The sequence below is a fragment of the Echeneis naucrates genome, chromosome 13 (assembly GCF_900963305.1).
Source record: "Echeneis naucrates chromosome 13, fEcheNa1.1, whole genome shotgun sequence".
NCBI lineage: Eukaryota > Metazoa > Chordata > Actinopteri > Carangiformes > Echeneidae > Echeneis > Echeneis naucrates.
The window spans coordinates 14,097,328-14,122,039 of NC_042523.1; the positions used below are offsets into that span (position 1 = coordinate 14,097,328).

A 24,712-nucleotide genomic window follows, 5' to 3' on the forward strand; every position below is an offset into this window, starting at 1 on the left:
TAATGGTGAGCCATAGTGCCAGTTAGCACTCACAGAGAGCCATTACCTTAAATCAGTGTGTGAAGTGAGGGTCAGAGCAGAAACGGGTACAGTTACAGCTATTTGCTCCCCTCTTAAGCCAGAGATGCTCTTCCTCTTTATTAATTTACTCCTGTGCTGATCTTACTTTTAAAAAAAAAACACGGACAAGATATTTGTGCCAACAGTGTATCACAGCTCGCTGACAAAACCATAGGTCTTGTGATAATGTATCTTGTCGAAGGCTCTCATCCGTTGGAGTTTGAGTTTGGGTGTGCAGGTGTCAGAGTTCTTTGATGCATACAATATAAATCTCTCTCTCAGGCAGTTTCCATCTGTAGTTGCAAATGTGCTGTATATACTGTCCATGCACATTTCACAGCAGAGTACTGAGAAAGAGACTGAAGGAAATTTTGTTTATATTAATGAGACTTCACAGAAGCCAAGGCCTACTTGTCAAGTACGACACTGACACTTAGCAACAGTCTGCTGCAGGAATGTGATCTTGAGCAAAAATCTTTCTGTGTGTGGACACTGGTGAATGGCATATTAATCATTTCGAAAAGGGAACGATTGCCAAAACCTAGTGCACAAAAAAAAAGAAAACACCTTTATCCGTCCTTTCAATACTTCCATTTCTCTCCTTTAATGCAATTTTAATCAATCCATGCATTTTCCAAGAGAATTATTACCATCTCTACTTCTTTTGCTTGTAGTTTCTTTTTATGACTCCGCACCAACTAACTGCACTAAAATATTAATTTTGAAGATAATATTTGTTTTTACGTAACTGACATGTTTTAAGCACTCCCAGCTCTTAAAAGCTGTATAACACTGACTGACTTTTGGCTGCTAGGAGGAAGAAAAAGCATGGAAGCAAGATGCTAGTATCAAAAATATGATCACTTCTTCAGTAGGTATTTCCAGCAGATTTGCAATAACACATGTTAAAAATTACGTTCCACCCCTTCCAAAGAAAGTCCAATAAAATCTTTAAGGAAAATCACTTGCTGTAGTTATTTTCAATAAAGTAATTACAATCTGCATTCATTATTACACTGCATGCTACCTTCCTTTCAAAAGCTTGTTCAGAGAAACTGTGACTGTCAGTCTTCTTGCCTGCACTGGTTTTTCTCTGGACAAAGAAACAATGAGATAGTCACAATAGCCGTCATTTTATTTCATGCTCCTCAGCCTATTCGGTATTCAGAAAAGTTTTATAGTGAAAATGCAATGGGTACAATTCTATATAGTATGATTGCTTCTCTGTCTACTTATTCATACCAATTCACTGTAAAAGTAATCTGTGCTATTGTTCTATTTACTCTCTCACAATCCACTCTGTGCTGTGGGACTTAAAAGTTGTTGTGGAGTCTGATGCTCGGGAAGAATCATTAGAGCTTTATCGTGTTGTTTGGTTTCCGTCCAGTGCATCTGTGTCATGAGGACTAAAAATATCTGACAAAATAAAAAACTGCAGCTGTCACCAGTCCAAATTTAGGAATATGATTTATTTTTCAGCGTTGGGTGATATACAGCGTATGGAGAGCAAACCCTGCCTCACAGGGAAACTAAATGGTTAATCTGTTGGTGGAGATGTTTGGACTTGAGGCAGTTAGTTTAAAGATGAAGACCGTTTGGGATAGAAAGCCTAAAGCAAACTGAGAGGGGGTCTTTAAACAGAGATAAAGTTTTTGTATGTGAGAAATTTAAGTTAGAAGTTGAGGAAATGTAATCAAATACTGATCTGGCTGTTAGTTTGTTGCACACTTGGTTATCATTGAAATCTATGTTGGCAGTGAAGATAGCAAGGTAAAAATCTCCTTCTCCCAAAGGACTTATCCTCTCACTCATGCAGTTTCTTTTTTTTTTTTTTTTGTTAGACTGCCAGGTTTTCTCTAATATGTCTCCAAAGCATATCTTGCAGGGAAGATTGAATTTCAAACCATTGTTTTACAGTGTGGTAGCAACCTAGTAGTAGAGCAATTCATCGTGTTGTCTTTACTGCACTCAGAGGGATGTCATAGATTAAAGGGGACCCAAAAACTGATTGAACTCAATTTTCATTTTACCTGTATATTGAATGCATTTGAATTTCTATTGAATTGTAACAGGAATGTGCTGATCTCAATGAAGAGCCATTAGTGCAGCGACCATCAGTCTGAAGCCTTCCAAAGCTTTTGTCTTCACTCATTGGTGATTTTCCTGTGAAGGCGGCTTCTGCATATCTGAGCTGCAATCAACATCGATTTTACTAGTTACTTTCAAGGGTATCACTTTGTGTATGATTTTCTCAGAGTGAAAACAGTAGGGTCCTATTTGTTGAAGTGCTAAAGCTTTCAACTGCTTTCAAAGAGATCCACCATCTGAGTCCATCAAGCATAGTACAGCTCAGTATGTTGGATATCAAGCCAGTTTCAAGAAATCTGTTCTGGCTCTTTGCTGGGCTGCCACGCTGAAACCTACTCTGGTTTATCAGTTGTCAGTTGTGCGAAAGCACTTTTTATTGTTTAAAACACACTGCTCTCAAGTCGGGCTAATAGAAGAGCAATAACCCAGCTGTGTACATAACGATAGAAGCTGCAAGGAATTTTCGGTACTCAATTAATTTCAGAACAGGCCTCCCAGTTGGTGCTGTTTTTCTGTTTTTCTTCTCCGCTGAGAACCTTGAGGGAAGACTTTTGACAGCTGTTATTTGCATAGTTTTCCTTGAAAATGTCTGTAAAATGATCTTGATGTGTTGACAGCCTTGTCCCCCTGTTCCTCAGGCCCTCTCCCGAGCCAAACACTAGTGTGGTTGTCTAAAAACTCCCAGGATGTATCTCATTTCACATCACAGGCAGTTAGGCACCAAACAGCACAGAAATCACACTCACTAAATAAACTATAGGCAGATTTGATCTTATTTAACCACTTAATTTAGACGGTTGTCTTTTTGAGATTCACATTGGATGGGTGTGGGGTTTGATTTGCTCTTGCCAATGTGGCATCATTAATTCTCAAACAATCTCTGTGGCCAGAATCATCTGTCTAATATTTATATGAGACAGATGTCAGACAGTTCGGTCCGGACTTTATTCTATTCATTTTAGTTAAAAGAATGCAGTAACAGCCAGGGTGAATGGTTTTTGAGGAGGAAAGGGCCACAGGGCAGGATGCATATCCTTATTTCCCCGTCTACATCTACCCCTGTGAACTCATTGTTGGAACGATGACATGTTCATGAAATATCTCATCCAAAGCAAATAGTCATTATGCTCCGCTACAGGGCACAAGAGACATTATCTGGGCCTATTCATCACTTAAATGCTGCTTTAGCTGGAGATCTGTTCCCTGATAATATATTTTGTTTATTTATTTCATGTATTCTCCCTTCAATGAGCATAAATGACACCAAATGCATTTTGCCCAAACAAAAGAGAGATCACTGTTTGAAGAGACATACGCTACCAGTCAAAAGTTTGGACACGCTTTCTCATTCAAATGAACAGGAAAGCGTGTCCAAACTTCTGACTGGTAGTGTAAAGAGATGTTTAGTCATTGTGGTCATCAAATGTGATTAGGTTACCTGCTGGGCATGGGACATCATCTGTGTCACTGATGTGCTGCTGAGAGGCCGTCAGTGGAAGTAGACACTAAAACCTGTTTGGGCATAACAAAATGAAATTAAAGCAAAACCAAACAGTTTGCCATAAAAACTGCTTCACGGTGTGTGAGAGGTTTAACTCTTTGGGTTCCAGACGGCTGGCTGAAACTCTCCAGCCACCTCAAGAAACAAACATATTCCAATCTTAAATAACCAAACAGGTTTAAGCACAAAACAGTGGATTTGTGTGTGTGTGTGTGTGCGTGCGTGCAATGACAATGACTTTGTGGTTACATTTTTCACTACTGGCCTTGTGCCATTATGAAAATAGAACCTCTGGTCTATGGAGCCTGGCTGCACAAACCTTCTCATCTGCCATTGTCACCGTGATAGTGGATGACATCCGGATGCTTTGTCCTTCAAGCACTGGCCATAACAAACTGGCTCTATATTTGGGATCATGAGGCTGAAGATGGTTCTTGTTTGTCCTATCCAAAGTTACTGTTTAAATACAGCTCCGTTCCTCTTGCCTGTATATTATAGTTACATGTGCTGATTTCCTCACTGACTCCTCCGACCTTCTTAACTTTTAAGAACAGTCACTCTGCTATGAGAACCCAGCCAAAGCAAAGACACTGTCGTCTATCAGCACTTAACAGAACCACCAGCTCCTTTGCAACTTAACCTTGATTTATTTATGAGGTAGAATCACTTGAAGTAATTATAAGTTAACTAGGTCTGAAAAAACATGATGAATGACAACAGCTCAATACCCTCATTCATGTTGTGCGCTTAATGGTTCTGGTGTAAATTGAAGACATACCAAAGACTGTCAGATGCTAAAGCGAAACCAATAAAAGTGACACACAGCTTCTAATCTTAGAGCTTCAATGAGTTAATATGGCCACTTATCAGTAAACATTTTTGGAGCATTTGTTGAGCAGCAATTTTGTATTGTGTTACTGTCCATCTGGCAAATAAAAGTTCAGTGTTCACTCTGTTAGCTCTGTTTTTGGTGCCAGCTTTTATATCTTGCTTTTTGCTACTAAATGTTAAATGTGTCTGTGTCTGTTTATCGCCGAGCAAGTCGAGAACTTTTAGAGTTTCATTTTAAACCAGCTGCCAACAATGATGCTGTGAGAGATGTTTTGGGACAAACTATGAAGAAATGAGGCAAAATCTGGCGCAAACCTCTATCGGCTTTTCCATCGTCACTTTGTTTTAATGCTGTTTTCAATTTACTGTTCGATTAACAATTCGATTAGTAATTTCAGCATGCAAATGTAGTGACAACACTGACATTGTTTTATCACTAAGAAATTTTCTATAATGGTATTTATGTCATAGCGTCACTCCAGTCATTTAACATGCATGTTAGAGGAAATTTGAGTGCAATCTATGGAATTGCAACCTCAATCAGCTAGCATAAACCAAACATTGTTTCTCTCTTTCCTTGTTTTCAATTAAGCATTAAATGAGCCCAGGTTTGTCTTGGTTGGAGCAATTATCCTGAACATCATCAAAATCAGCTAAAAGACATTTCAATTCAGTCATCGTTTTTGAAGAAACTTGTTCTTATGAATTAAACATGGTCTGTTTCTGCACCAGGAGTGCATATTTATCCAATTCTGCTGGGAATATCTTTTTTTTTTTTTTTTTAAGTTTTGTAGTTGAGATACTTTTACGCCTGGTAGTGCAACCAAATACATGTATACATCACAGGTGGAATTATGGGCTGGGACTGATTTCCGACTAAATGGTGTGATAAACAGAGGCCAAGCTTCACCTGCACTTTAACTATTCCCATGACGAAGAGCATAATGTACCACCTCCAAAGGCCCCAGTGTGCCTCATTATCCTCAGTGATGTGGCTCTGTTGAAGGAGATCTAGAACCAGTTGCTTTCTCAATTATTATTTCTGCATCCGTGGCACTTTTCTTTTCCCCTCCTCCCCTCAACATGAATGTTTAACCCCTATTGTAACGAAGCCCATAATAGTATGAGAGTAATAAATAAACAGAAAAGCAATAACTGGACAAGAGTCAGGTCATGATCAGAATTAATAAATGGACAGGTGGGACACTTTATCATATTAATTCCTCCCTTTACTGATTGACTTAATGCTAGTTCTGCTTTAAAGCCTTGGAAGGTTTTTTGAAATAAATGACATGTTTTTAATCCTAACGCTCTTTGTTTTGTTCAGAAGAGCATGAAATGTTGCCCTGCTGTCATGGGCAACTGTTCAAGCACTATCAAGTTTTTATTTTTATTTTATTTTTTTGTGCTGTCTCCATGCCCCTATTCATCAATAATTTTTTTTGCCGTTAAAAAAAATACATCTAATAATCCTTTGCCTGTGTGAAAGACAGGCTGGCGTCACATTGATTTACTTAGATAGAAAGAGTGGAACAGGTGAAATAGAGGGTGGGATAAAAAAGTCAAACAATGACCCATCAACATTACTCAATAACCCACAGCAGTAGATCACAGGCTGATGCTGCCAAACAGAAGAGAAGCAGATAGCAAACAGATGAAGAAGAGCAGAATTGATTTGACTTCAGTGCAGTGAACCTAAGGATTTGAAAATAAAGACTAATTTGTAACCTTTTTCTGGGAAAATTTTTGAGACCAAATAGAAAGCACTAGCAATTTGTCATATAATAATTTGTCAGTGTATTAGTCACATTATTTGCGTTTTTGGCTCCATGCAGGAATGATTAAGAGGATGCCTTGAAGAATATCATCTTTCCATCTCTGAAACAAACTACTTAACTCCAAGAAGCAGATTTGCTCCAGCCCAATAAGACAGAAACTGAAATGAGGAGGGGGGTTGTCACAAGTCCCATGGGCTTCAAATTCACTTAGCCGCAGTTTCACACTCTCACACAAACAGGCTCTCAGCATGCAACAAAAATGTTAGGTAGACTCAGCCAAGAGAGAGTGCTGTGTGTGTGTGTGTGTGTGTGTGTGTGTGTGTGTCTGTTTATCAGTAAGCAGCTTTTAGTGCCCTCCTTGATGTTGGCTGATGTATAAACTGTGTGCTTACTTCTGTATATTTTTCAGGTGGCTGTGACAGGGGCACCCCGGGGCAGGACCCATGAGGAGTCATAGAAGATGCTCACAGCCTGGGCGCTTCTGCTCTTCTTAGCCATGTGGGTGAGAAGCACCTCTGGTGGCCCGCTCTCCTTCAGAATAGGTAATTTTTGAAACATATTGCAGTAACACACACGACCTCTTCCTACATGTTGATGGTGGATATTGTCGTTATGAGTTCAGAAACTTGCATAAAACAAATATGGATAAAAGGAGTTTTCCATTCTGAAGAGAATGAATACATTTTAGTGTTTTGATTTTTAAATTTCAGTTAAATTTAATTACTGTTGAAATGTCAGCTCTTTACAACTTTACAGGCTTTCAGGAAAATTGGCTGAAGAAATTGGATTTGTGTTGGAACGTGTTGAGAAATACCCAAGTTTCCCCCAGTCACATATAGCTTTAGGTATCAGCAGGATAAAAGAAAGCTGCTGTGCCAACATGCTTGGAAATACCTTCAACTAAATCTAGACAACAAATGAGCGCCATTTTTCCTACGCTGTGTTGGTGGAGAGAAATTCATGAAATATGTGTTTTCAGTCTACTCTACAGTAGACGTTTGGAACTTCACCACATTCACCACAGGTATTTTTTCACAAAGTTGGCTTTTTACTGTAGGTTAGAATGACTGAATACATAACTTTCATAATATACTACAAGTATGTTTTTATCATGTTTTACAGTTTTAAAGCTGCTTTGTTGTCTCACAGACACCAAACCAAAAATGAAAAAATACAAACTATTAAAAAAACAAAAAACAATAGAAGACTGTTGAAGTCTAAGTCTAAGTCACTTTAATTAGCTGTGCAGTTTCAGTGATTTACCATCATCTAATTAATGTTCCAGTCTTTGTTTCAATTCTACAGAATTAGGAGCACAATTATAGTAATACAGTTTTGTTTTTGTTTTTTTGTTTGTTTGTTTGTTTGTTTTTTCAAAAGTCTAATAGATATTATTTTTTCTGGCCTGTAACTCCTGTGTTAGTTGCATCATAGGTAACAAATAAGTAACTAGAGCCACAGTCTGAGTGTATTTCTGTCAAAGCCTCTGACTTTAATAATAGCCTTAACGCTCACTGCCACATTACAACATTATTGCATATACCAGGACTGTAATTCGAATCTCATGGCTAGGCTATTTTAAAAGGCTAGTATATAATCAGTGATTGATGATCATGATGAATAAATTAACGACTTTGTTATCCAAGTAGCTTAAGCTCTTGTATAATGTCTCAGACACAAAGTTGAACAGAAACCCATGTGATATTCTGCTTCTGAAAAGAGTGGCAGGTCGGTGGACCAGGGTTGAGACTGAACAGACTCTGTATCTGTTTAAAATCTCTTAACCTGGCAGAGTCTGAAGGTCACCAATGGGAGTTATTCCTTCTTGTTAATATTCATCTACAGTCAGCAGGTTTCTGACTCGCTGTCACAAACTCCTGTCTGCCGAAAGTTTGACTGAATGTCCCTTCATTTATTCACAGACTTCTTGTCTCAGGTGTGCGTGCATGTGTGTCTGTCTGCATCTGTGTGCATGTGTGTCATAAAGACTGATAATGAGATTGATCCTGCCCATCATGATTACTCAGTAGCTGTCTGTACATTTATATCACAGTTGTAAACTTGGAAACTCATAAACAGCCAAGTGTGACATTTCAAAAAAGAGGGATGCATCCAGGTTCCCAGGTGATAATTATAAACACAAAAAAATGTTCAACAAGTGTCTGAAAATGTGAGTGTTTTTTTTTTTTTTTTAGATGGAGCTGTAGTGCAGTTTTAATTGTGGAAAATGAAGCAAACAATTAAAACAAATGTCTAAATGAAAAAAAAAAAAAAAAAACGTTTTCTGGAGAAATAAGTTCCAGTAGTGATGAGATTTCTTTTTTATTTTTAACTAAGAACAAGATTTAAAAGCTCATAAATACATATGAGAACTTTAATGCAGTATCTGTCTTCCCTCCTTCTCTCTCTTTCTGTTTGAGAGAAATAAGCCTTTTTATCCACCCTGTGTTTTAAACCTTCATAAAACTCCCATCTTTGAGCAGAATCAACATTGCTAACTTTTCAACAAAGACATATTTTTTATTTCCTCTCCTACCTGCTCTCTGTCTCTTTTTACATAATGTCTACTGCTTGCACTGTTTGGCAATTGATGCCCAAAATTGTCTTGTGCGCTAAAAAAGACATAGCGCAACAACAATCTAAAGAAGAAATATTTTTTTCTTACTAACAGCCCCCTGTCTCTGCTCTATGTCTGGATACTTAATCATCCTCTTCCTGGTTATCCAAATGTACCTTTGTAGTGATGGTGGTATATTTATATCGGTCACTGATGGTTAATTAGGCGTTGGGTCTGTTTTTCCTCATGTCATCTGTGCACAAAACCTCTTTTTCTGTGCACTTTCAGTTTGTGTGTGTGTGTGTGTGTGTGTATGTGTATGTGTGTGTGTGTGTGTGTGTCAAAGCACACTAAGGCACACAAACAAACACATACCCCCAAACACTGCCACAAAGTCTCTGCCATTTGCACTCCAGGAGATGGTATTTAACATGGCTGTCCCACGAGTCCTGCCTGGCTGGCATAATGTCACTGTCTGGCCTTCTCTGAATGTATCAGGGCCAAAAACAACCTCCCACCCCTGACACTTTCCCCACCAGGACCAGCCAGCAACCGTCAACGAACTCAGAATAGTTGAACTGAGAAACTTCTCTTTGTCTCTGCTTGTTTGTTTTGTTGGTTGGTTGTTTATTTTTTGTTTGTTTGTTTGTTTGTTTTGCAAATCCATGAAATAAAATTGATCTAAAATTGCAAATCCATGCTTGGAGACAATGGCTTGTATTCTAAGTCTATGTGACCTTCAGATTGGGAAAACAGGTACAAATGAAAGGTTACTTAAATGGCATTTTGAGCGGCAACAGTGGAACAAAGTATAAGCTGCCGTGCTATTAGAAGTTGTTTTTCAATTGAAAATAAATTACAGAGATAGTCACCTGGGGGAAAAAAGTATAAGTACATGAAATTTGCTTTAGTTTTGCCTCTCATATAGCACAGAGAAGTGAAGCTTGGGTAATTTATCATGAATAGCCTAATAAAGTAAATGAGATCAAAGAGAAACACATAAAATATTGAATACAATTCCCATAATGAGACAACATACGGTTTAGCAGATTTTTTCTGACATAGGACTGCAGAATCTAAGTAAAACAATTAACCACAAGACATACTGCACAATATTAAATGAACATCAACAACCATATGGCTCAGGTTTTTCTGGTGGGTGGTCTTATCTCATTAGTTATGCGGGTTTCTATTCAGCAAGCTTTTCCAAACCTGAAGAAATCATCACATAATCACAGCTATCAGCTGATGTCTGTTTCTGTTCATTTAGGGAGTGAAAGTCTCGGAAAGTACATGATCCTTCATCAGAGCTAAATTTATCAACACTGCCGACGTTGTCTCACAAATTAGAGCCCTCAGTCCATAAACAGCGAATGCACAAACACACACACACACACACACACACGCTCATCTGTCTGGTTCAGCATCAGCATATAACAGCCAATTACCTGTCATTTGTAAATCAAAGGCAATCGAAGGTTTCATAGGAGATGCATTGCTTTTCTGTCTTATAGTCATATTGAACTGAACTTGGGAAGAGAATTTGTTGGAGCAGATAAACATGATGTAAAGTGATGGCTGTAAAATATCTTCACTATTGTTACATTATTGAGCCTCCTTAGCATGATCAATGACCTTTTAAGTGACTCTTAATAAACTATATAAATCAGTGCAGGCTTTGACAAAAAGACACTCCCATCAGGTTGCCTCATCTCTCTCAAGCCCTCAGATTTCCTTACAATGGGCTTCACCACAGGGAAGGACTCCCACAATGAGACCAACACCACTGGGCGTTGATTCACTTAAGTACAGAAGAATTCCCTCAACAGATATCCTTTAGCTCACTCTGAATGTGTGTGTGATCGTGCCAGTGAGTGTGTTTTGGATTCCGCCTTTAGAGTCTGCGTGGTCCCTCTTTAACCAGAGAGGAAGGATTAATAGGGATTGTTATGGAAAGCTGTTTCAGGTTGTGCACAATATAACCAGCACCAGCATTTTTGTATGCAAAATCTTCCATGATATTGTTTTGTGTTGCATTACAATGGCCTTGAACACGCAAATGTGCTTTAGAAAGTGTTTTCATGTTGCCTCCAATTGTGTGATCAAGAAGGGACCGTAGTCTGGGCTGTCCCACAGCAGCCATTGGGGATAAAAACATGAATAATATAAATCATTTCAAAAGCTTTAATCGAGTGAGAGCGCATTTTCAAAAGCCTTTGATGTTACAAAATATTTATGTATGGCTCATTCAGTGTGTGTTTTAACTGTGTGCGCATTCTGATATGCAATCTATTAACAGCTTGTTTTATTGATTATCTCTTAATCTATTTCCAAGACAAGTATTCTTGTCAGTACAACTGTTTACTTGGAATGAGTAATGTTCTACCAAGGGTGACAGGGAAAGGTATTGAAACATATTTTATTGACACTGACGCAAGTTTGAATCATCACTTTTTTTTATTGTTAGATCTTTAGTGCTTTCTCAAGAGCCAGACTGTCGATGCTTGTCGGTTTTATTTGCCTGTTTGTTTATTCATTCATTTTTCCTCCAGTCAGGGTCAACAGAACAGGATAGGCAAAGAAATGCATGAATTTATTTTCCCCTGCAAGGTCCACCAGCTCTTTCAGTGATCTCCGTATATTCTTGGGCCAGTTGGGAGATCTAATCCCTCTAGCATGTCTTGGGTCTGCCCCACAGTCATACATTTTGATACCTCTGGAGGAAGCGGCCTACGGGCATCCTTAGCAGATACCGGAAAGTTATCAGCATGCTCCTCTCAATCTGATTATTCAGTAATCCCAGATTGCCTAACTTCAGACTGTACCACACAAGGTGAATTATGGATAGTATTTTTTTGCTTTGTATTTTTCTTGCTGTCATTTTCCCAAAACTTCTGTACTGTAGAAAAGCAGTAGAGCCAGAAAATCCAATTTTGCACGTTTGCTCCGTCAAGTCTAAGCACACTTTAGCAAAGAAAAACTCAACACAACTCACAAGTTGTTGAATCTCCTCTGAAACAATACAGTGACCTCAGTCGGTTCTTTGGTTAGCCTGAGCCAAGTGCATGTTTCTAATTTTCTGTGACATGTTTCTAATAATGGCATACATTTATAAACTTATTAATGAAAATGTGTTACAATTACTGACAATTTCCAATACCAAATTTTTTGGAGTTTGAAATGAGGAGGTTATAGTCTATATGATCTCTCAGTTCTCTGTAAAAAATCATATAAAAGCTTGTGTGATGGCTAAATTCACCACAAAGTCTTGGTTTTACTTTTTTTTTTTTTTTTCTTTTTTTTTTTTGGAGGGGGGGTACATTGGGATTCAAGTAGCCTTTTACAGTCTCTATTTTGTTATCATCTGTTGGTCCACACTGTATATCATTTCTGTTCATTCTGTAATTAATAGCATATTCCTTTGAACGAGCACATATCTGAGCTTCTTTTTTTCCATCTAATGAGTCAAATCATCTATTAAATTGGTGACATCTATTTTGCACATCTGACATCATCATAGCACTTTTGATTAAAAAGTGACAACATGCCAAGATTTTATCAGAGGCTGTATCATCTGACAAATAACAGCAGGCTAATTAAGAAGGACTTTCATTAAGTTTGCATGAATTCAGTGTCATCATCTGACAGTCATCTAAATTGCTTGGATAATTTCTAGTCAAATTTCATTTAATAAATTTAATCATCAGAAACTTAATTCTTCTACTGTATTTGAACTAAATACTGCATGCTGCATGAATCCTGCAGCTGTACTCACAAACACAGACCACACAAGATCAGCCCTGAGGCTGGGTACTGTAAACACAAAATGTTAAGATTTCTTTACCTTACACCGCAAAACAGTAACAGAGTTTTCCTGTGTACTGCAACAACCAGACTAGCTCTGCAGGAAAAAGTCAGTCAAATCTTCACTCCCTTTTCCACACTCAGTCAGAGAACATGAACATGAACAGCAAGCTTTCTCGGTGGGCTAAATTGAATTGGCTCCAGTTTTTTTTTTTTTTTTTTTTGCAGTACAGCTCTGTGTCGGCACCATCTTTGCCCAGCCTCCCAAAACTAGGATCACTTGAGCCGTTAGTCGGTGTATCACACAGTTTATTCTGAGATAGATGTAAAGAAGGCAACACACACCGAGCCTGGCGTAGTGTTCCTTACTGCTGGAGGCCTTTGTTTATTAAATATACTAGAACTGCATGCAGTAGTCCCCTGTCTCCAAACCTGGGCTGCAGGGGGGTTTCTGAATATGAAATCCTAATATCACCTCCAAGCACACAGCACCAGAAAACATACAGAATCATAGTGACCTTTGGAGCATGTGATTTGTGATTTATTTATTTTTTCCACTCAGTTTTCACAATCACTTAAATATGTTCGAAGAGTTTATTATATGATTAGTTATAATGCAGAAAGTATAGTGTTAACAAAGCACCAACAAATGTGGTACGCATGTAGTTTGCTGTTTATACTTTTACTCAGCTCATCTCCATGGAGTTTGAGTTACGTGACACTGGTGCTGCTCTGCCATCTAAAACCACTGACTGCTTCTTTTCTCACGGTGTTTTGGGTCACTATCTTGTTCTTATATGAAGTCCTGACTGACGACTTTCTTTGTGACTTATCTTTTCTCAATATTCCGATTGAACAATTCACGACAATTTCATGCAGTGTGATTGCCATAAAAATGCTTGCGTGTAAATGATCGAACGTTGTCTTTGTACAGACAGGAGAGTTCGAAGTAACCAACAAAAGTCGGCGCATCTGTGGGAATTATTAGCATTCATTTTCAAGGATTCATTTACTTCCATTGCTGCAGGAATCCTGCAATAGCTGCAAGCAATTTCTTAATCCCCTAAAATGTCCAGTTTTCTACAAAAACCTGCTTTTTCAGATTTTCCATTAAATTTTTCATTCATTATTCACTGGGCTTAAATTGCAAAGATTTCAATAAAAGCAGGATAAACTGAAGTCTTAAACTTTTGACTGACAGTGGATATACACACACCCAGTACAGGTTGGGTGGATCAGTGAAAGTGAAGCCCACAGATAGAGTCTAATGGCATAATTAAGCCCGCTGAGTTAATACACACAAGCCAGGAACACCGTACTGTCACTCCCTGGGCTCAGGCCCATTTCTACTCACAGTAACTTATTTAGGCTGACTGCTGGAACCACCAGGGCTGAATCATTGTGCCCTTGCCTCCAGTGAGGTTGATTCTGGCCCCATACCCGGACTTCAGTTGGCACCTCCGAACTCATTTAACTCACCATTAGTAGAAGAACAAAGAGGACAGCATGCTGGTAGGGAAGGAGAGTAAATAACTGTGAGGCATCGTATCCTGCTTCGCTTTGAAATATCCCTTGAAATGTAGCCTTATTTTCCTCCATCGCTCTTTCCTCATCAGTGGCGTTTAAAGCAAATCCTCACGTCCAGCTGAGGAGCCACATGGAGAGACTTGATGATCAATCTCCCTACTTTTAATTACTCAACCATAAGCCATGTGAGTCATTAGGTTGATGACAATCAGACATGTGTACTCACGGACCTGAAGTCACAGGACATCCCTGATCTACAGCCCTTTTAGGTGACCACCTGTTACGAAAGGCAACTGCCCAGCTCTCTGTTACATTCTGATGCCAACGAAGGCAATGAGGACATATCAGAAAGCAATAGGAGCTTAATTACAGAACAGTGCGCTTGCCTGAAGGCAACCATGTTCTTTGTTTTAAGATATGTTTCCTCAAAAGCCACACACCTAATTTGAAAATGTGTATTTGAAAAATTTGAGGAGAAAATAATGTGATTTGCATACACCAGGAGACAAATCTTGACCTCGGGCATCAACTGGAAGGGGTAGAGTTTATGATTAATCTCTGAGGTTTTAATTACCAGGGCAGGTGCTGGGACCAATCATTTAGTTAATAACAGCAATGGCAGATAGGAGTGATGTTATGCAATTATACACTCCTCTTTGCTCCTGAGCTTACCACATAAATGAATCTGCATATCTGATCAAGTCACACAGTGCGTAGGCATGTAGAGTATCTGTGCCTTGTTTAACTCACACACACACACACACACACACACACACGCAAACAAACAGTCTCTCTCAAATTAATGCATCCCAACTGGGATTGATAAACACGAATTCAAATGAATGTTTACTCATTTGCCCACGCACATGTGCACATACTTTAAATGCACTCATAGAAAATGCTCTGCTACAATCCTTAGCCGCACACAAACATTGGTTCTTTAATGATCAACAACTAATTACGAGCTGCAGGGTGATGTTTGGGGATGTGTAATGGTGCTTCTCACATACTGAGATGAAAGGCGTGTGCATCATTCCTATAAAATAGTGTGAGATTGTGAACGGTTTGATTGTACGCTTTACCTTCATGTGCTAGTGGAGCGTGATTGTCATAATTAAATCATTACATGGCATTCGGGGGTGGACAGTAACAAGGTAAATTTATTTCAGTACTTTACTTGAGTATTATTTTTGGAGAATACTTTTACTTTCACTTCACTACATTTCTATTGATGCTCTTGTTACTGGCTACTATATTGGGATTTTTTTGAGGGGGGGTTCCGCAAAATTCTCAGGAAATTAACTTTCTGCTGATTCTCGTACGGTTTGTCTCAACCGTATTGCCGTAACTGTACTACGTCATGCCATACACCGTTTTCACGATGAAACATAACTTGGTGGTGTGGATGAGACAGAAAATGAGTAAAGAAATGGAAGACGCAACTAGAGCTTAATTTGAGATTTTTGACACCAAAGTGGACAAGTTATATCACGGCCTACAAAAACTCTTCCAACCTGAGAAAGCATGTCGCGGGATGTAAGGTAGAGCTAGCTAGTGATGTGTCGTTCGTGACTTGTTAGTCATCTCAGTGGGATCACCTAACTGGTGGCGTAGCGGTGAGCCCCATAATAAGAAGGTAGTAGGTTAGATTCCCGGCCCGAACATGTCTAGGTTAATTAAATGCTTAATTGGGGACTCTAAATTGTCCGTAGAACGAGTGATAGAAGACTAGAGACTAGACCAAACCCCTCCAGAGACAGAGACTGGACCAAACCCCTCCAGAGACAGAGACTGGACCGGATCCCTCCATAGACCGGTTCTTTAGGGCCTCTTTAACTGAAGGTATTTTTGAGCTATACACATCTGTAGCAGAATCACATCAGTCTATTGTATAATGACAATAAAGATACTTTCCTTTCCTGTATGTCCTGATGTATTTTTTTACACTTTTACTTAAGTAATTTTTTCAAGCAAATACTTTTGTACTTTTACTTAAGTAATATTTTTACGAAGTTACTTTTACTTGTATTGGAGTAATATTTGGCAAGGTGCATCTGGACGTTTACTCAAGCAGTGAAGTTGTGTACTCTGTCCACCTCTGGCAGCATCATGGAATGAGTTTAAATTCGTGGGGGAGACCCATTTTTCTTATTAGCCTGTAATCTGTGGATCACTCATTATATATTATCTATGGCTGCTGATAGATTTTTTTTTTTTTTTTTTTTTTTTTGTTTTTTTGCACTGGACGGTTGAAGGACTGTGATCTGGAATGTATAGGACTTTCAGTATCAGCAAAACAAACACTGCACATGATTGGACATGTGCATAATTGAATGTATAATATGTATAGCATCCCAGCAAAGTTAGCACGTAGCCAATACCTTGTCGTTGTGGGCTGATGTTGTGTTCCACGTTTGGATAGTATAACAGCCCCGATTCAATATTTTCATTTGTGAGGCAACAGATTGGCAATATCTGGTTTACAAAGGCTTAGCCAATACAACGAGCAACCCAACACATTTTATGTGTTATGGTGTTAGTGCTTTCATATTGCACAAAAGATATGCTGCTAGAAAAGGCCGACTTTGTTCTGTCTTCAGCCTGAACCAAAATTAGTGCAGTCCTCCCCTCCACTGGACCAGCAGGTCAGAGCATTTGATTCATTCCTGCTTTCTTCATATAAAAAAACACAGATCTGACATTTTATCTTACATGATCACTCTGCGTTCATTTCGTCCCACTTTCATCCAAATCCCTTCTCACTTGCTCTAACAACATGCCTGGATCCCTGAATGTCACAGCTAGGCTGTGCCCTTTTTGTTTTGGCTCACAATCCAGTCAGACATCTCTTTGATTACATTTCGTGGCCTGCATGGTGAGGTAAACTGCAGAGTGAGCTATAGTTCTGCTTCTTCCTTGTACTTTGTGTAACCTACGATACAGAACACTTAATACTTTTGCCTGAATTTTCTACAAAAGGAAACAACAAAGTTTTTCCCTTGGTTAATTCCTATTCACCCCACATGGGCAACTTGTACTGCTACACCTCCTAGACAAGGGCATAAATTTCGTCTTTGCTGTAGCTGTTGTTGTGCAGAAGCTCTTGACTCTCCTCGTCCATTACAGCCATTCATTGTTGTGGCTAGAGCCCTGCTTTTAAAGGGAATCAGGAGATTTGATTGGTTATGATTGATACCATCCAAATACTTATTGTAATTCATTCCCCCTGTTCTAAACCATTTTACACCTGCAGGCATGTGTGTCTGACTTCTCACCTAAAACATTACTAAATATGTGTTGCCATGGCCAATAGTGCAGTGCTCCATGAACTCGTGCCACTGCTTGCAGCTCTGCCTCGATACATGAAAATGTAGCTGTAAATGGTGAAAATGTTCTGCTTTTCCTCCTGTGGGTAGCTATTATCTGTTGGAAGCTAGCAGGGGAAAACGGCTTTTGTTGACTGGGTTTTGATTAGGGCAGAACAACACAACATCAATCCCAGGTACACAAGCATGCATTCACGAGCTCATACATATACAATTTGTAAGTGCTCAGAGGAACGGTTAGGTTCTCTCCCTTCCTCTCCATCGCTCTGCGGCTCTGTCTGTCTGAATATTTTCCAGCTATGCTGCCATTAAACTAACTTTCCTGATGTCCTGCCACAAAACAACTTGTCACTTTGCTGCAGTGACAAGGTCTTTATGCTCAGATAGCTACAGTATAGTGAGTGTCACAATATGCCCTCATTGTCACAACATTCATTTATCCTTTTAATATTAATTTATTTTCTGTCTTTCAAGAAGGACGCACTGGTGTCTCATGTCCTTGAAAAGTACAATATGACCGTTACATTTTTACTCAAGTGAGCATGCTATTGGGTAGTAATACATATATTAAATAACCTTCTTGTATTTCCTATGTGGGAAAAAAAAGAAAGAAAACAATGACTGATCAAAACCAGAGCGTACATTTTTATATTTATATTTATTTTGTGTTTATTTTGTGTTGAATTTCCACAAGGAACTGGATTTGTACCAGATCTGAAACAGCCGTTTAGTCATTTCCCTCTGGTCATCTACAATACTTTCTCTTTGCAAAAATGTAATGACACCTATCATACACAAACCAACAATAGCGGTTTACTGAATACTCCGTGGAGAGTAGAATGGCAGGGCGATTATGTGTCATTTTGATGACGACTTTGGAAGAAAGTGTCAGAAACCGGTCAAACTGCTTATAATTCCGAACAAAAGATCATGACATCCATTCACGCTTCGCAGGTAGCAAGCTTCCAAGGCTCACTGAGTGGCAGGACCATACATACACAACTCACACAGCCAAGAGCACATCATTCTCCTCCTTACAGCACAGTTGCTTGGCGGTGAATAGCTGCCATACAAGAACTGTCCCTGTCCCATTCATTCCAGATAAGAAGCTTCCCTCACACCCATAAACTGTAGCAGGTAAGGCTCAGGACCCAATTGTAGAATGACACTAGACCAGTAAGGATTTGTTTAGACTCTTTATTGAAACTCCAGTCAGGCAAGACAGCAGCACAGGATACAGCATATACACACAGCATATATCTAGAGGCTGACAGGCAGCTCTAGCACAGATGAGCGGGGAATGTAGACGTTGGACTTCCACTCAGTGGAGACAGATTGTGCCGGTGAGCGGGTAAATACAATAGAGTCCAGTCCTTCACTTCCCGACACAGAGAAGTCCAAATCTTTCCAGGCAGAGGATCAGAATCGGTGGGGGTGTTTTGAGCCAGCTGAACCCTCCGGGTGAGGGGGTGGCGGGCACGTGCAGACAGGAAACAAGCGAGGAACAGGCAAAGATCGAGGCCAGGTCCATAAGGCAGGTGTGTTTACTGGGGCAGAGACAAAGCCGGCTGGTCCCGGGCAGGCGAGGTCAGCAACAAGAGCGCAGGTCGGGGATGAGTGCTGGAAGGTATTAAATGGTACAAAGAACTATCTGGCAGAGGATGTGAGGAGTGGCACAGTGTTTATGCTGGGAGGGCAGGTGATAATCAGGCACAGGTAAAGGTGAGCTGATGAGCAGGCAGAGGCAGGGGAAGAAACAGGTGAAACCTGTGAGGGAACATGACAACAACACACACACACACACACAATTGCCACACATGCACCCATTGGCCCTCATCTATTTAAAGAACGAATGCTCGAAAAGAGGTATATGTTGATGCTATGCCCATTTCCACGCAAAGCTCGCATTTATAAATTTGGATGTGAGTGTAAGGTAACTCTCGAATCTTACTCATTATCATTAAAATAAGTGCAAGCTATTAACCCTAGAGCACTTCTTATTTCTACATTTTCTAAAGAATTACATTTTCACACATCAGTTAGTTTGACCTCGGCAGTGCCTGGCCGCTAAAAAAACACCTTGTTTCTTCATGATTACAGTGTCTGCTTCAGAAAGGTTTTCTTCTTGGCCACATTCCGCCAATCCATGTCGTGAAATATAATTGCCGAGGCATCTGCACTGAGAATATTTGTGGCCATGACATTAAAATACAGATTGTTTTCAGCCTTCACAATTATCAACACCTGATCTTTGCTTCGTCGTGATTTGCTATAATACAACCATTTAGTGAATCGGACATGAAAGCTGGCATAAGGTGATTTTTTTTTCACCAGGATCTACACCTGGTTCTACGCCTGTTCGACGGCCAATGTCCTTACAGTACAAGAGAGATGCAAGTCTTTCACACAGGCAGAGAGGCATCTATGGCACTACAGCTGAGATTGATGGCAGCCATGTTGAAGCTAATGGGTGGGGGCTTGGATCATCACAGTCCGTTTGAATGGGCTTTGGTAGATTATGGTCGAAAAAAACAGAAGTAATGGTTGAGATTGACTGATTATTATATTTATTTTACCTTTTCTCTTCTTCACTTTAAGCCATTCTGCCTTTCTGATGGCTGGAAACTAGCAATTGGAAATTTGTGTTTATTCTTCTGTAAAGTGTAAATCTGTTTCCCCCCCTTGTTTCGCTTTTAATCTCAATTTTTCTTTTTTGCCCTCCCAGTTCAGATGAACCAGTTCCTCTTCCACTTCAGTGCTTGTCACTGCTGAGACAGTTAAGAGTCTCCTCCAATACTTGTGGAGTCGCCAGCTACTACATTTCACCTGATAGCTCTGAGCTTCAAAAAGGTTAAATTTAATCCCCCTGGGTCTAAGGTCGGTCCACGACAACACTCTGACCAAATGACTGAAATTCAAGATCGAGCAACAACAACACACACACACATTTGGGCTGATACTGTTTCAACTAACTGTAAAATGAAATTTGTAATTCAAATAGCATTGTCTGCCAAGTGTTACTCCAATCATCATTTTCCATTCCACATCTGAAGGACAGACAATACATGTTAGATTTTCATTATTCAAATTTGTTGATAATAAGGTACTAAAAAATGTAAAATATTACTATCTACAAAAGAGGTTAATTCAACAACAAACCTAATAAGCAAAGTTGGAAAAATACAGGTTGCATTCAGATATTGTGCCAAGGCTGTTTCTACAAATTTTTTTGAATTAGCTTCAGGGTAGTTTAGGGTTTCAGAGATGGATGTTGGTCTACGATGACAACACAACAGCAGAATGCTCTCCTGGGTAATCTTCTTTATTGGATTAGAAGTACTGAAAAAGAAGCATAGTTTAACCCTGCTTCTTTTCTCAGTTTGGTGGATATCTAGTTAGAATAGGTTTGTGTGTGTGTGTGTGTGTGTGTGTGTGGCTAATTGCCAAACAGGAAGAGGAGAAACACAGCTGATATGGATGAGGTAGCTGTGTATTTGAATCATCTGGACTTTTCTATTAAAAGCTACCTCCCATATAACCAGGTGGTGAATTTGCACACTGATTTGGTTCCTGAGCCTCGGTGTCAAACACCTTTCTCATCTCATCCATCCATTTTATATCTGCATGAGCAAATTATCCACATGCACTCATACACATGCACATATGGCGACCCCTCTTGCATGGCTGATATACACACTCCTCCCTTGATACCGCATTCTGCCAGTCCCACTCCATTACGCCACATCTTTGATCATGACTCAGAGTGAAGAGTTTGGCGAGTCCTCAGAGCCCCCTCCCCTCCTCCAGCTGTCGCCAGGCCCGTTGCCATTACAATCAGCTGGCAAAGCCATTGGCAGCTGCCAGCAATGCCTTGAGCACCAGCTCTGGCTGCACAGATGTGTGTGTATTTGGCTGTGCAGCTACCTGTGACTGTGTGTTAACACGGATGATGCACTCACCTGCACATATGCCCTCATCCAACTTCTTATCATATGTCTGTTGCTTTGCCGGCTGTCTTATTTTAAATCCGTTGCCACATTTTAATGGTTAATTTACCAGGCCCCTCTCCATGAAGCATTGGGTGGCTGCTTGCCTAATTGCTAACTAACCCTGGGTGAGACTTGTAGTTGGCTCGTTCTCAGCTCCAGGTAGGCTACATATCAGATTCAGGTCTGATTGTGAGGACAGGGGTTAGCAGCAGAGCTCACCACTAATAATGTGGCCACAGGAAGATTCTTTGCTGCCTGGGTTCAGCTTGAATGTGCTTCATTTAATCAGTCTTCTGTGAATGCTGCCAATTTGCAAGACTGAGGTCTATTCCAGCTTGTTTGGTGTTTATCTTGAGCATTTACATAAAGAAAGGTCAAATCGAAAGCAGACTAATAAAAGAAAATGAATAATAATGAAGGACGTCTCATTCAAAAGAACACACACATTCACTTGAATTATGAATTTAGAGGAAAAATCAGACAAGGATACTCATGGCAAAAAGGGAGCTAATTAAAAAAATCAAAGTTAGTGTGAACAGGAAAATATTGAATAGTACAAGAACCATAAATGAGAGCGTAGATGGTTTGAAAGAAGTTAACTATTAATGTTGATAGATTACAATGAAAACAATAAAAAAAAAACTAATTTGATCAGTATCAACCAGTATCAGTATGCTGTCATGCTGCTCTTGTCTTCACAACATTCCAAAAACAAAACATTGGACTGAGCCAATTTCCAGATGTTAACATTTTTACATCAGTTTTTTTGTCAGAGCAGTTGCTTTATGGGAGACCAAAGGATGCTGTGCAAACACTGAATATGCTGTGGAATATTAATTAAAAAGAAAGAAAGAAAGAAAAACCTTTAAGGGTATTGTTCCCATAATGATCCATCAAAGTAAATGAAATTTTCTTCATAATGTATTTAAATGAAGTCAGAGTTGAAGAAAGAAATTTGGCTTAATGTATAAAAACATAAATTTTAGATCTTATGTTTGGAGAATTCCCAATAAGACTATATTGGAGACAAACAGGGATTGCAAATGTGGTGTAAAAGCAAATAGGAAAACATCCATTCATTTAAATTTAATCCATTGTTAAAGCAATTAAAAACACATTGTGTCGAGTCATAACATAATGTACCCAATGACCCACTAGTGGAAGTGGAATTTGGGAGCTCAGACTATAAACAAAAGATTAGATTGATTAAAGAGGTACAGGTGGTGGAGAAATTACAAATTTCATGGCGTTGTTTAATGGGTGCTGTTGATAAGTGTGGTCACAATTAAACAGAGAACCATACTAGTGCTGAGACTCCAGGGCCATGTGGCAGTCTATTAAATGTGTACAGATGGGTAGGCTATTTTCGCTGTTCAGCCGAGTGTGTTATTAACTCACTCTGCACTGAATCAATTGACAGGTCTCCAGGTGTAAGTGTGTATGTACGTGTGTGTGTTTGCATGCCGTTTCTGCTCTCCTCTTCTGCCTCTGCAGCTCCCTGACTGCTCGGGGTCAGTGGATGATTGTCCCTCTTGTATTTCTCCTATCTCCTTACCTCAGATTACACAGAGTGCAGTCCTGTAGGAAAGCGCCATGGATTACTGTCCATTTCCGCTCACCTGTGTCCTGTCCTGTCCTGTCCCATCCCCAGATCCTTCACCTTATCAGCTGCATGCACACTCTAGCAGAGACTCCCATGTGGATACTTCATCCGTTGGTCCTTTTACAACCGCAATGACAAAAGCATATTGTCCTTTTTTTGCTTTTTGTTCACATGCGCTGGGCCAAAGGTACATGTAAATACATACCCATTCGCACACAGATCATGTTTTCAGCATCAGGTGAAAGCGCGGCGCTTACCCTGGCAGATCCCCTGTGATCTGCCAGTTACATTGTTTGCCATCCTATTCCATTCTGGCTAAGCTCTGGAAAGCTCTATATTCCGCCCTTGCGTGATAACATCCCACAACTATTCAACGTTCAATGTCTCTTTGTGCTTGGAAATAATCAAGCCGTACTGTGGTGACATTCAGTTGCCTCCAGGTCCCTACCTACCCATTTTGGGCCCAGTGCACCATTTAGGTGCAAGTATAATGAAGCAGACATGGCCCTCGGTTGAAACCGTAAGGGGGAAAAACAGTGACTATGGGATGCTGCGGCTGTAGAACCTGAGAGCTCGAGCTCCCTGGAGGTACAGCGGTGGCTGCAGGAGGTGGATGACGACACAGATATGTATGCTGCCACAGACCAACACACTGTACTTGTCACCACAGTTGTTCTCCTTGGGGCTTTATTAGACGAGGCAGCAGAGTCTTAAGAAGCCCTTAGACACGTTCTGCCTCTGCTCAACTCCCCAACACTCATAAACAATTTGTCTCGCTCTGCCTCAGCCTGTACATCCGTCAACACCTTTTCTCTACGCATCTTCATGTTTCCTTCCTTCCATAATCTTTGTAGTATTTTCAAAAGTGATGTAGGTCTCTTAAGGGAGTGCCCAGCACGCTGGAGACCAGTTTGAATCTTTCACGCCATGGTACTTATTCCGGAGATAATCACAGCCTGACTAATTTGTCCCTTTCAAACCGAGCTTAATTCCATGTGACAATCTGACTCTTAATGTAGATAAATTGAGTTTATAGCTGGTTAAATTAAGCTTGAGTTCCTTCAAATTCCTCACTCTTTGTGGTCTTTTGAATTCTATTTTAACTTACTTCATATTTATCTAGTTTAACTCTAGATTAGGAGCAAAAATGTGTATATTTCCATTTTTGTTTGTGTTTTGTTTTTTGTTTTGTTTTTTTTTCGACATGTGAATGGAACAGGAGAACTGGTGACAGAGAGAACTATGTGAGCTAGTGTCAGACAGATATCCAGTACATATCAGTGCTGATACTGTTGAAGGGCCGAAGGAGCTTTGGTTTTGTCTCTTCAGGTGATGGATGCTCACAGTCCCAGACTTAAGCTGTATCCCTGCCCAGTTTAAATTATTATAAAAAGTCAATACTTGAGTGTGAGTTTCTGGCAATACGCCGGTGTGTGTGGGTTTGTGTGTGAAAGAAAAGGAAATAAAGAAGAACATCATAGGACAGACCAAGAGGGAAAGGAGTGATTGAGAGCAAGGTTACTAATGTCCTTTTCATGTGGTGGATTATACTGTAGCATTCTCCTAAAGTGTCAGGATGAGCTTAGCCCCCTTGGGTGCTCTCAACACTTTGGAGTGCCTGATTGTCTGTCCATTTTGCCCAGACTGT

The 24,712-nt window shown here is 39.8% G+C and overlaps 1 protein-coding gene across 1 annotated transcript in view; it reads left to right on the forward strand.

Moving 5' to 3' along the window:
- The first annotated feature begins 6,718 nt into the window (after positions 1 to 6,718).
- Positions 6,719 to 24,712, forward strand: part of grik4 (glutamate receptor, ionotropic, kainate 4) — a 130,005-nt gene continuing 112,011 nt past the window's right edge. The window contains exon 1 of the mRNA XM_029517000.1: positions 6,719 to 6,800. Coding sequence (XP_029372860.1) covers positions 6,719 to 6,800 — 82 coding nt within the window. The remainder of the gene's footprint in view (positions 6,801 to 24,712) is intronic.